Source organism: Dermacentor variabilis, chromosome 1 (assembly GCF_050947875.1).
Source record: "Dermacentor variabilis isolate Ectoservices chromosome 1, ASM5094787v1, whole genome shotgun sequence".
NCBI lineage: Eukaryota > Metazoa > Arthropoda > Arachnida > Ixodida > Ixodidae > Dermacentor > Dermacentor variabilis.
In genome coordinates, this window is record NC_134568.1 from 176,779,644 (window position 1) to 176,793,384 (window position 13,741).

The 13,741-nt window shown below is 42.8% G+C and overlaps 1 protein-coding gene across 1 annotated transcript in view; it reads left to right on the forward strand.

Annotated features, from left to right (window-relative positions):
* Positions 1-13,741, forward strand: part of bsk (mitogen-activated protein kinase dJNK) — a 98,341-nt gene that overhangs the window by 26,509 nt on the left and 58,091 nt on the right. The window contains exon 4 of the mRNA XM_075700196.1: positions 10,642-10,700. Within this exon, the coding sequence (XP_075556311.1) occupies positions 10,642-10,700 (59 nt within the window). The remainder of the gene's footprint in view (positions 1-10,641; positions 10,701-13,741) is intronic.

A 13,741-nucleotide genomic window follows, 5' to 3' on the forward strand; every position in this document is an offset into this window, starting at 1 on the left:
TTTCATGTAGCACGTATTGGGCAACAGAAAGCTGTATCGGAAGTTTTTCATGTGGCTCTACAATTTTATCAGTGACAGTTTTCATTTAATTATGAGAAGTTGATTAATTAAGACTAATTATATTATTAGGCAGAATGAAAAAGATAGTGTGGTTATCTCCAAGGGACGGCAAACATTACCTTTGTGCTGTCCAGCTATGTGGCATTAGCATATTCTTAAATTCTGCCTAAGGTTAGCGGGGACACCCTGTATAGCGAAGCTTGTAATCCCACCCAGTGTTAGTGAAACCGAAACTGAAGGTATCGGTTCTGTGCGTAACATGAAAATGCTCGTACTACTTCATTCTTTTTTTTTTCTTTTTATATGTTCGATGAATATGGATTCAAAAACATTTACAGCTTGTTTCCATCTGTTATAAACATAGTCTTGGAAAGGGGACACGCTACATTTAAAACATGTTGTTTACACTATCCTAGCTTTTCGTACATTAATTAAATCACAAATTGCCTTTCTTTGTTGTGTTTATACCCTGTATATTTCTCTTTTACAGTAGTAGCTACAGTATGGGGAAGGTCAGAGTGCGAAGGTGGGGAAAACGAAATTTTGCTGGTAATCGGTAGACGACTCTGACGGTGGCTGCATATGGCGCGGCTGCACGCATTTGCTCGGGCAATATCTTGAAAGCGATTTGCGATAGGGACAGAACGTACCGAGTGCCGATAGCTTCGTGTGCGCTGTGTTCTTGCTACTTAGCTCACATTGAAGTGAGAGGCAGTCTGAAGGTCAATTGGGTTTTTGCTGCTGCCGTGCTTTCTCACTCCACTGTTTTGAATGTGAGTGCGCGCGGTCATCGAGTGAGATGTGCTCATGTTTACTTGTGCATGAGTGACACCATGCTTGTTAGCCTACTTACTAAGGGAATGTTTACAAGTTTATACGGCCAATAAAACTACTATCCTTACTTTGTGTAGCTATCTACTAATTTGCTATCACAATTGATGCTTTGCCTTTCGGGCAAAACTGCAACTTTTTTTTAATAAAGATTTTTTAGTGATACTTTTGCAAATGTACTTATTACATAGTTGGCTGTGCAATGAGCCTTCAAAAATAAAATCGTATGAGAACTTTTTATATGGCTCCATTTTTATAGCAAGGCATACCTATCAGAAAAGCATGTTTTTTTGTTGGTAATTTAATCATTTATGGTCGCGGATTCCTCAGATCTCGTTAGTTTTGATTCATTGCACATATCAATATCTCTCCTATTTGTCTGCCAAAATTTGTCATGGTGAACAAAATTTAAGTTTCTGCCATGACACTTACATTTGTTAGCAATTTGTTAATTAAAGATTATGAAAATATTTTTACTCATTATATAACACCTCATTTTGCCTAGAAAAATGTGCTCTAAAAGATAGGCTAATAATCTGTATCCTTACTTGGTGTCGCACCTTCACAGCAATAGAGAGTTCGGAGAATCTTTCTGTTGTAGCACTGCTTGTCACTGATGATGGGACTGCAACAATGCAGTGCAATAGCCTCCAAGGCTGGTTGTGATTAGATTATAAATTTAAATGCATGCTTTGTTTATCACTTGCTGGTACAAAATATAGGAGTTGGACATTGTGTGTCATAGATGATACCGAAAAAAAAAAAAATCTGGAAAATCTAAACATCTGGAAGCTCTGCTTAAGCAGGGGAGCTTCCAGATTTTTGTTTATTGCAGGGGTTCCCAACCTTGCTGGCCTTTGGGAACCCCACCAGCCTTCAGATTGCCTACAAAAACCCATGTCCCCACTCTGCCCCCTTTAATTATGCATGGGCTCTTGAATGATCATAGTGAATCAATCAAATGGCAGCGGTGTTAGATGCAAATTAGAGCAAAAACGATGTATATGCTAGTCTGTTTTTCTTTGACCAAGAAATGCCCAAGTGCCACTTAAGTTCAGCTTTAAGTTCCCTCAATCCTCGATTTACCAGGTTGCAGCCAAAAACTGCTCTAAGAATCTCAAAACTTATACATATAGGACTACTACATTTGCACTTGCACCTTGAATTAATACATTCAGTTTTTGAGCATGAACAACCAGCAAAATTTTAAAAAAAGTTCGAGTTCATAGTTGCAGTCTACGTAAAATTGAACCTTGAATAAATCTGTCCAATGTATTGTACAAACTCAGTTTTCCTAATCTCGTACATTTATCGAGAAAATTAAATCGTCTTTAAAAAAAAAGCTGTTTTATTTGCATTTCATTGCGACCTCCTAACCCCGCCCCTCCATGATGGAATCTGGCCTTCTTGCATTTTATCTTCCATGGCAGCAGCTTGCATCTTTCGCTTTTTCTTTGCCACTTTCGAGCTGCCTGCTGTCATTCTCCAGGTGGAAATATATGCACTAGAAATGGCGAAGCAACTTTGAAGCATGACCTGCACAGACAGTGTCTACTGGAAACAGTGTGAAGGCTAAAAGCCATTAGTGGCAGAAAGTTGTGCTTGCATGACAGCGTCTGCATCATTGGCAGCTTGAATTCATTTTATCAGTTCAACATGTCCCTTAGTTCACTAGATTCCAGTGATAGAGCTCATACAAAAAGAAATTGACCTCCCTTCCACCAGTGTTACGGAATGGGTGCCCCCATTCCATTCCAATTCAATTCTGGGGAATTATAACTTGCCGCAATTCCATTCCTTTCAATTCCTCGGAATGAAAAAAACTTCGCCCATTCCCACTCTGGGAATGGCCAGGCAGTTCAGTTACATTCCTGTAATTCCTCAATGTAGCAAAGGCACCTTCGTAGTTTTATCGAGTTACCAATGAACACACCATAAAGCTGATGTTATCAGACGCATTAAAAGTGGCAAAAATATGCAAAACACATTACCAAAGTCGAGGGACAGTAGCTCGGTGACATATTTTGTGCAGTACAACCACCCTACTAATTCCCATAGGGGCAGTTCTGCCGCTACCTATAGTATTTGCATGGTCAGCATGTTTTAATGGTTTGTGATGTTTTAATATTGTTTAAGCTTATAAATGTGTTAATGCTAAAGTGACGACATAACACATTTCTGCTTACATCTCGTGATTTTTAAATGCTGCAATAAAGGTCGCAAGCAGTGTAAGGTGCAAAATGAAGCTTTATTTTGGCTTTATTCATTGAAATTTTGCAACAAAGTGTCATGAGCTAAATGGGCTCTTCGCCGTTTAGTTTTGAAAACCCGAAGTGTAAATGATGGCTGCTTCGTTTATTTCTAAAAACAAAAAAAGTCAGGTAAAACAATTGCCTGCTACCTAACTATGTGTTGCGCTTCACAAACACGAGCTGCCCCAAAGAGCTGCTTGACAGCCGATTTCACTTTAATCTGTCGTCGAGAATGCCGTAGAAAACATGCGTTCCACGTCAGCTGATGTTGCATTCACAGTGAAAACTGCCCTTGCGAGGTGGGAAAGCAAGGAAAAATGGCTAGCGTTCGCTTTTCACTAGGTCAGGGGCTTAAACAGTGTCTGCACAAGTGCCCTCTGTGAGGTAAAGAGAAATTTCTCTTGCAATGGATCCAGGCATATTGTCTTGGTGGACATTTTCATTTTGCCTCATGTTTTTAAACGTCACTCTGCTTGGCTCTGCTTTAAAGTCTGTATTCGTGACAGTGCTGGAGCTGTCCTGCCCTAACAGAAGAGGCCCCCTTCCCAGCACAGCAGAACGCATCTGCTCGGCTGTTGCAGCTGAACACCAAGAAGACTTAACCCTTTGAGGGTCGATTTTTTTTCACCACATGCGACCACCCAAGGTCGATTTTTTTTATTGCAGATTCCGATTTTTCTTAGGGACTTATTTCGAAAAAAAATTACCGCAATTTTTCTAGGGTGACTGTAAAGTGAGAAAAAAATATTTTGTGTTGGTATATATGTACTATTCATTCATGAATAACAGCAATAAAAAAAGAAATAAACTTATAATAATTAAAAATTTGATGCTTTCTTATACACATAGTTCAAGGCCTTGAAAATGCGCACACGAGAATATTTCACAAGACTCAACTGTTCCTGCTCTTACACTAATATGTACATCCATAGTGTAATCGAACTGTATAGGTGCGCACACTCAAGAGAACTGTTGTTGTGTGCCTGTCAAAGAAGCACAACGTGTGACAAACTTTGGCTAATATTCATCTTATCGCCAACCAGAGGCAATTAGGTTTTGCGAGTGTCAAAAAAAAAGAAGAAAAAAAAGGAGAAAAAGCAACGGAACTGTATGCACAGCGGCATCCTTCCTATGTACACCCCTGTGAGCACTAAACGAGCGAGAAAGATGCGGTCGCCCCTTGAGCGATTAGTAACGAGATAGCCATCAGTTTTGCAAGCACAATAAGCGGTAACAGCCTGCAGAACAGAACCCGAACCGCTGCCCGCCCGCCCGCGCGCTAATGCGGCAGCGGTAGTATGTAGACACGCGGGAGCAAACTAGCGCTAAAACAAACCATGCAACGAAAACCGAGAAAGGGAGGCGCGCGAAAAAAATTCCCTGTATTCCCACATAGTGGTAGCACATAACATAAAAGAAAAAGTTGGGAATTTGGTGCGCTTTTTAAACATACAGACGGTGCCGTAAATATATGGCATCGACCATTTTTGGACTTGTTCGCGCCGCTGTATATTTACGTCATTGACCCTCAGAGGGTTAAACTGTGGGTCTAGGAGGGCAACCATACAAAAATGGTCTGTCCATAAAAAATAGTCTGTACGCCTTTGCCACTTCTTTACAAAGAAGTGTGTTTTTGCTTAAGATTTCTGCAAGGGAAACATCGATATTTCACAACGTGGGAAGCGAAAGCCCTGCTGTCTCATGCCCTTTCTGCATCTACTCCGTGGCTTCCTCTACAGGGGAGAGAAGCTTAGTCAAGTCTGCCGCCAGCCTCAGTTCCTATTTAGACAGTTTAGCCTTCTTGCGCACGTGCAGAGTTTCTGTCGGGCCTGTACGTACTGAAAAAGTGGTAACGAGATTTCTCATCATTCGCAGCTACGAGTTCCACCTCGTCGTGTTGTGAGATTCCAAATGCAGACCGGCCAAATTCAACACTTCTTCCGTGTTGGCAGTGCTCTTCCGTACAGATGCAGCGATGGCGCCGCATTTTTGTACGACTTCCTCGGCATTTGGGTCCTAAAATAAAGCTAGGACGACAATCAGTGAATATTGCCACAGCAAGCATAAGTAGCTCACACGGCAAACGCCGTCAAGAGCAGCCTTTCGATGAACAGGCACAGAGCTGCACTCGGCAGTGAAGGCCGATGTTATCTTCGGCTGGCTTGCGAGCCCTTTCTCTTGTTGTGTATACTCAAGTTTGTGCTTTCTTTTTAGGTGCGGAATCAAATTAGATGAAACTCCGACTACAGCATATGTAGTTTCGGGGCAAAGCTTGCAATGTGCAGCTTGTTTGTTTTCGTCGCGGATAATTTAAAAAAATTGATTCCAATTTGCCATGTTGGCGGACTTGCTGCATGCGTGAGCCACTGGGTGCAGGAGCCAGTATGACAGTGCGTTATGGAAGCACTTGTTATTTCCAATAGGAGAATGGGGGTGTGGTAGCACAGAAAGCCAAGGGGGATGCTTTGAAGCATTGCCTATCATTCACAGTATGAGCAAGCTACTAAATGAACCATTAGGCTTCCCTAGCCGCCAACAGGTGCCAGCGTAGTGGCGGTGCCACCCTTCTCTCCCCTCCCCTAGAACAGAGTGAACGGGGGTTGATTCGGCGTGAATCATTGCGTCGGGGCTCGGGGTGGCGCCTCAGTAGCCGCAGTTACGTGGGCTCTCCTGCTTCGGCTGGCTTCCCGAACCAATGCTTTCAAAAATTTATTCTCTCTCTCGCTGTATGGAGGAAGAGGGCGCACAGTTCATCATGTACAACTATGTGCTGTGCTGACCTGCAGACCTTCTTTGACAGAGTTTCGGGCAAAGGCGTCAATGTGTCTTGACGGGGGACACAGTATTGCAAAAGGATTAGAGGGGGGGGGGTGTATGAGGTGTACGCGAAAGCTTGCAGTGAACATAAGCGTCAGGCCAGCGTCAGTATGCATCACAACTTAGAGAAACGCTTTTTCGAATACTTGTCTGAGCTGCCGATGGCGACAGAAGCAAAAAGAGAGAAGTGAATGGTGGGGAGACAGCAGGCTGCTGGGGCGAAGGCGCTGCCGAGGTAAAAAAAAATCTCAAGGCGTAAGGGGGGACGGGGGGAGTATGCTGCCACCGTAGTTATGCATGACGGATACCAACGGCATAGAGCCGCGGTTATGCAAAGAATCGAGACAAACTTCGGAGCAACTCAGTCTATAAGAACAGAATTGTAGTAGGCGCATTGCTTTTTAATGTACGGTCCTTGTAATCAGCCAAGCCATTTTAAAAATACTGTTCTATTGTTAAATTCGAGTCTCTGACTTACTAATGTTTGAATATGGGCTGGATGGTTCTTAGGCATATTTTGAGAAAAAACGGCGCGTAGGCGGATACGCGCTCTATTTTTAGAAGAAGATTTAATTACATTCCCATTCCATTCCGGGCAAAAGGCACTTCATTCCATTCCATTCTGGGGTCGCGAAAATGTGGAAAGATTCCGGAGTCATTCAAGCATGATGGAGTATGCTAAAGTATGCTAAAGCTGTATGGGATCCCTACACCAAATCCAACCAACAAAAGATTGACAGAATCCAGAGGTTAGCATCAAGGTTCATATTTAACAAGTATCGCTACTGCCAATCCCCCACTGAACTTTGTAAGCTTGCCGACTTACCTCCGCTAGACTTACGTACCAAGTATGAGCGACTGAAACTAATCTACCTTATCATTAATGGTCACTTGCTTGTCGACAAACACAACTTGTTCAAAATCTCGACAAATGAAACATCCAGACATCGTCATAGCCAGTACATCACACCCCCTCAGGTCAGAAATGACTGTTTTAAGTACAGTTTTGTCCCGAGAGGCATTACGGAATGGAATGCGCTTCCCGACTCTGTCATGTCGGCCTCATGCATTGAGGAGTTTTTGCAATGTGTACATGTTATTCTTTTCGCCGCTAACTAATATGTAACTTTGTCAAAGGTGTATCTGTTCATTTCGTTTATTATTTTGGGGGGGGGGGAAGTTTTGTAAGGTGCATAAAATCCAAACCGATTCGCGTCCCTGCTGAAATGTCTGCTGCTGTTCATTTACTTGCTTTTGTTGTCATACTGTATCCTTGTATGTGTTTGTATTTTCCACTCCTGTAAAGGCCCTTCATGGGCTGACAGTATTATTAAATAAATAATAAATAAATAAAGATCTGGAATGGTAACTTTGCAACACTGCCTTCCACTACTGTGAAGAGGGGTGCAAGCGAAGCTCAGGATCTGCGGCTCTTCCTTGTCGTAACGCCTCAGCTTTGTGCTCCCTCACGGCGAGGTCGGTACGTTGATGACTAGTCCTTTCTTAAGTGAGTCACAGACGGCGTTCATAAAATGCCGCCTGTTCTTAGGCCGAACGCATGACACTCAGCCCGCTCCCGCTGCTATTCCTTCAACGCAGCCTGCTCTTTGGTGGAACAAACCAAATGCGGCCTCCCTATCTGACTGCCGGTCCTGAACTGGCGGGAAATGGTGGGCGCAAGGCGACACGCGATCACACCCTTTCCCTCCTCCGGAGGGAGGGGACGCCTGGGATTGGCTCGTGCCTTGCGCTGCGCCTACTTCTTCATTAAAGGGCGCGTATGATGAACCGACTGGCTGAATTGGTTAGTGTGGTGGTCTCGCAACCCAGAGGTCGGTGGTTTGAATCCACAGCCCGACAAGCAATTTTTATTTTCATGCGGCTTCAGATTTTTCGTACGGCAACACCAACACCGACGTCGATACGAGTGAAGCAATACAAGCTCCGCTTGAAAAAGAGCAGGAGAAAACCTTAACAACGGTAGTAGCCATGCTATGCGTTCCTTGAATTGTGCATGCATTAAAAAAGAGAAAAGGAAATCATGGCCATGGGTGTTTTTTTTTTTTTCTTGTAACCGGCATATGCTTAAATGAGTTGCAACTTTTCTACTTTTCTGCCACAGTTCGCTTGGCCTCACGTGATTGGTCAGAACTGCATTTTTGGCGACGAAAACACCATTTTGACCACTCGGGTGAGGCCAAGCGAACAGTCCGCTTTCTGAACCACTGTAAGATAGCACAGCATATGTGAATAAAATTGAGTTTTCACCTTGAATGATTGAGCCTGAAACTGCAAGAAATCTTGCACTCCATTAGGGGCATGCAAAAAGCAAATAAAACTGAATCAAATACAAATCAAATAGTGATGTCATAGAGAATATGGCTTGTATGTGCCAGTAACGATGTCTACTGCCTTATGTGCAACATTTTGGTTCATGTAAATTATGTGTACAAAGCATGCAAATGACTAGATCTTCCTGGTTTTTAAACCAGCTTTTATATACGTATATGTCGTGCAAACAGTTGTGAGAAATGTTCAGTACACTACATGTAGATGTGGTCGACACATTTTTTTCTGTGAATATACTTTTGCTGCCCTTTACATTTGTATCTATAGTACATGTAAAGGCACTGTTTGCTGAATTTACTTTGTTAGTGTTTTTCAGTTGCTCAGATTTCTATTTTGCCTTGTGGTGAGGCCCCATCAGGTCGAATTGCCTTTAGCTTCACTTCATTTTTCTTAATATAGTTACGTGTAAAAAGAAAGAATTGTCACTCAAATATGAATACAAATCAAATTCTAATGGATTTCTAATAATACTTCTTTCAATTCATTGTCCAAGTTGCGCAAATTTTTACCCGAAGCATTAAGAAATTTCAGCCAACAAAAGAAGGCCAAAACGCTAGGCATTGAGATAAGCTTCTATACGGCAGTGACTTGTAGAGTATTTGGGCTGTTATTTTGTCGCTATGCACGGAAATACCTTATTTACTTGCATAATGATCGCACCCCTGAATTTTGTCGTCAAAATTGGATTTTTTTCTTTCCCGTGCAATGATCATACCCCGAACTTGCCGCAGTGATATGTCGTGTGCCAAGTCTAGCTAATGATGATCGTGCTTACCACCTGTTGAATGCTGTCGAATGCTATGCAAATGACTCTTCAAAACGTACCAAGCGGTCTGCACGCACCAAACATTCTTAAGCAGATGCCCCATTCCTTTCATCACTTTCTACACTTCCATGAAAAAAAAAGCTACAACCAAACTTGCCTTGGCTTTATTATTTGTAGGCTTTATAATGGTTGTGGTCAACAACAACAACAGCAACAAAAAAGGCACCTTTCGATTCTTCTCGTCTGCACTTGTGGGCATGCAACAAATCATGAACTGTAGCGATAGTAGCCACGTTTACAGTGATACGTTATAAGTGTGCCCTATTCATACGCCGACGCTTGTAACGCAGCTAAGATATTCGCCCACTCTTAGTGGAAACGTGCCGTATTAGGATAGTAGTGAAAACAAATGCCACAGTGTCCGCATCACACCTGCCATGTGTTTCTATGTCACTGGCAGCTAAGCACGCCCATCTCTGTTTCTGTCCCCTCAAAGTGGACATGGCTATGTTATTGCCGCAGACTTGCTGATATTAACATTATTCATTACTGATACGGAAGAAACTGTTTCAATGTGCATAATGTACTCTCGAAAAGAAAAAAAATTCCGTTCAGCGCGTTTGGCTTGCTCCGCCGGCCGCCATTTTGTTTTGGTGTCCCGCACTGTTACAGCGGCAGCTGCCTGGTTGTTAACCTGTTGTCATTTGGCAGAAAATGTGGGATGAAAAAAAATTCTTTTTGCGGGAAATTTAACCCGCATAATGATCGTACCCGTGAATTTGCGGCAATTTTTATGACAAAAAAGTGCGATCATTATGCGAGTAAATATGGTAAGTTCTTGTATAGTAGTGAGTATAGCATTCAAGGTGCTATTTTGTCGCTGTCATTTAAATAAAAGTCTGGCATTGAAATTAAATGGAGTGTTTAGCAAAATGGCAGTTTAATGAGTGAAGTGAGAGTACCTGGGTGCCACTGAGAGCATGGTCACCAGAAAACTCCGAGATAGAAGGCTGTAGATAAACCAAGCCATATATTAGATTATGGCACATGATCACAGGGGTCACATGAGCATTAAGCTGGAGCATCACCTAAAGACCCATACTGAGCCAACAACGGTTTAAAAGCTTGGACTATGCATTAGATTCGAGTAGTACAAGGATGGAAACGAGAAAATCGAACCCCTTGCGGTTTAGTGTTTCCTCTTTTGAGTGCTTGCTTGTTGGTGCTGGTTATTCGAAAATATTCTATATTCGATTTTGTTTTGAATATTAACTCTTCGATTCGAGCATCCAATTTAATAGGTATGTGTTCGATTCGCTATTTGGAATTTCATTGTAGTATTTGCTCACTCCTTAAGCTATTTTTTTTTTCTTTGGCTAAATGTTGTGGACTGTATCTGCTCTTAACACTATGTGCATGTTGATGTTTTGTGCTTCTGTGAATTGATCTGACTGAAGATGCGCCACCTACGCAATTCTTAGAAATTCATACTCTTTGGCACTCACCCCAACATTCACTGCTGCTAGTTGCTTGCTTATATAACAGCAGCTGATTTTGCTTTTGCAGATAATTGGCCTGCTCAATGCCTTCACCCCACAGAAGTCGCTGGAGGAGTTTCAAGATGTGTGAGTACTTGCATCTGCTTACTGAAACTTTTCTGCAGTGGCCTCTGTAACTGGCAGGATTTTGGAGTTTAAAGGGACACTAAAGGCAAATATTACGTCAAGCTAAATTAATAGATTAGTGCTTGAGAATGCCTAAGGTGTCAATGTTATTGCGAACAGAGCTTTAGTGATCGAGAAATTGAGGTAAATGCAGGGCACTATAAGAGACTCCCCCAGGACAGTCAAGTACTAGCCCGATGACGGAGGCACTCCTCTTAATTCTGTCACTAGGGCTCAACCACTCTTAATGAAGACATCACTGCGCTGCTTTATAAGACTAAATAAAATGTTGCTTGTCCAGTTCTTTTTGGTTTTTAGAAAAAAGAACCCATTGATGTTATTCTTGAAAAAAACATGGCTGGTCGAAAGGTTTCGTTTTGTCCACCATGCACCGCCCGTGCTTTTACATTTCAGTATTTTCGTTATCGCGTAGTGCTGTGCTGGTTTGTCTGGCTCACGAAACTCGCATAAACCGCAAGTAGCAGAGAATGCCTCATCCATGTGATGTCATGAGATTCCTGAACAGTCCATGCCACTTGACCAAGAGCAGCTGCAGCAACGAATCCAACGCTCGATCTTGGCTCGGTTGCTCCATGGCCACGCATATGGGTTTTGTGCAGGAAACTGTAGTGCTGTCTGCCGGGCGCCATTTTACTCAGCGATGGCAGCAAAGAGCGGTGATGGCGTATGCAATGTCGCCACTCCCCGTTCGAGCGTACATGATTTGAATTGCGCTAGAGGTACACGGATCCTTCAGGCGCAATTTTCTCGTAAACTACGTCTTTTCTTGACATGAAGCAAGCCTTGTAATGTTTCTGGAATGCTATTTTAACAGTCCTCGTTGACTTAGTATTTGCCTTTATTTGCCAAATTTGCCCCTCACGCCAGCATTCGTACCTTTCAAACAAATTGCTGTATCCCATAATACTTTGGAACTTTTGCAGGGCTACCTGTGGGTTGTGCAATGAACTAGAATAAAGAGTATGTGATGCATGATTAGGTAATTATCTATCAAAAACTAAACGCATAAAGAAAAACTGCCTTCTTGCGAGCCTATATTCCCAGATAACAGGCTATAATATAAAATATGTGTACATCGCTATAATCGTAATTCATTGCATGCTTTCCTATGCAATAAAACAGCCTGCAAAGTTTCAAGAGAAAATCTTCATTGAGTAGAAGTTCATCAACGTTTCCGTAGCACAAAAATGTAGAAATTTGCATCTCAAGAAAAACGAATAAAAATTATAAATTGCAACATACTCATGAAAGCAACATGCCAAAAGACTAGTATGCTTGACTTATAGCAAGGCTGTCCTTGAGCTCTCTGCTTGTTGAGTTTTGCCCATTTATCAGCTTGTTTTCTGGCTTCATTTACTGAATCAGGGGTTTGCAGATACTTTCATGAGATGAGAGTGGGCCTTGTCAAAGCAATCTCAACACAGAATGGAGCAGGTTCAATTCTGATGTGCTGCAAGACATATAAAGTTGCATACCATAAAAACCTCACTATAGGTCGGACCGGAATATAGGTCGATCTCCCAACTAACGGATTCTAAAAATGAAAAAAATCTTCTTCAATGGCAAAAGTACCGAGTGACCCTTACCTTGAAACAAATGCGACTCATGCACAATAGTGACAGTATTTATTTAAATGCTGCTCCCATGTGCACCCGGCCAATTTTTCACAGTATTGCACGACCATCGACCCGCGTGCTTGTCAGCACCTTATTAACAGCGCTGAGTGGCGAAACAAACGAGATACGCGAATGTGTACACGTGCGCTTACTTTCACTGTTTCGCCGCTCTGTGCCGTGATGATAAGGTGCTGACAAACACGCGGGTCAATGGTCGCACAATATTGTTAAAAATTGGCCAGGTCTACAGTTCACAGAAGGGCACGAAGTGCACAAGCGCTACTCCGAATTAGAGCAACGCCTTTGATCAGAGTCGTCTGAACTAAAGTCGGATGACAAGTGCTCCTCACTGCCCAGTCCAGAGGCGCACGCTATCTCTACCGCTTTCAAACAAATGCATTCGGCAGTCACAGGCAGCAATCTTACACGCAACTCCCGGACGAGCTCCGCAACCTTGTCTTCCAGTTCTGCGGACCGCTGCGGTCCGCCCACGAAATGACGGTTTCTGTTGGTTTGCTGCTTCTGCCTCCACCAGTACCGAATGCTTTTTTCGAATACACCAAATTTGCGCTGTGCCGCGAGGTTGCCGTGGGCTTCCGCGCACTCAATTGCCTTTTTCTTGAAGGCGACGGTGAATTGCCGTCGGCTTCCGCTCATTTTGAAACAAAATGTGAAAAAGCAGCCTTTAACCAATATAACTTTGTGACAATGTAAACGCGAATTGGCGGTGCCACAATGTCGCCACGCCGCGCTGCTGCTGATGGCGATGGCGAAGGTGGCTCTTTAGTTCATCCGCCCACTGTTGCAAGACTTCCGTAGTTTTTTTGCCAATGTCCGGTATATAAGACGAGGGTCGACTTTTCGCAGTGCTTTTTTGAAAAAAAGTTTGACCTATATTCCGATTTTAACGATACTTGCTGCTGCTGACATGGCAGACAGCATCAAAGAGACCAAACTTGAGGATTGGCCGGCACATGTACAGATTCGTTGGAGCCTTTTGCCTCTAAGGATGATTGATTTTTATTGGTATTATCTTGAAACAGGACAGCAATAGTCACCTAGCTTGCTTGATCTATTCAGGTTTTACTGCACGTATTGCAGTATAGCATTGTGCCGATCTCTCCTTGATCTTCTCTTGCTTCACTAAAACTTCTCTGTATTGTACAGTTAGTTACCTATGCCTGTAATGACTCTGGTTCTACCAATCTCTTCCCATCTTTTTTTTTCACCAAGACTCTTGAAGAGCATGTCTTGCTTTTCAAGACTACTGACTGGTAAATGCTTCCATCCACTTAGAATCCCAGCGTTTCTGGAATGCAGACGTTTCTTTCGGGTCTTACCAAAGCAGGCTCTTAAAGCACGTCC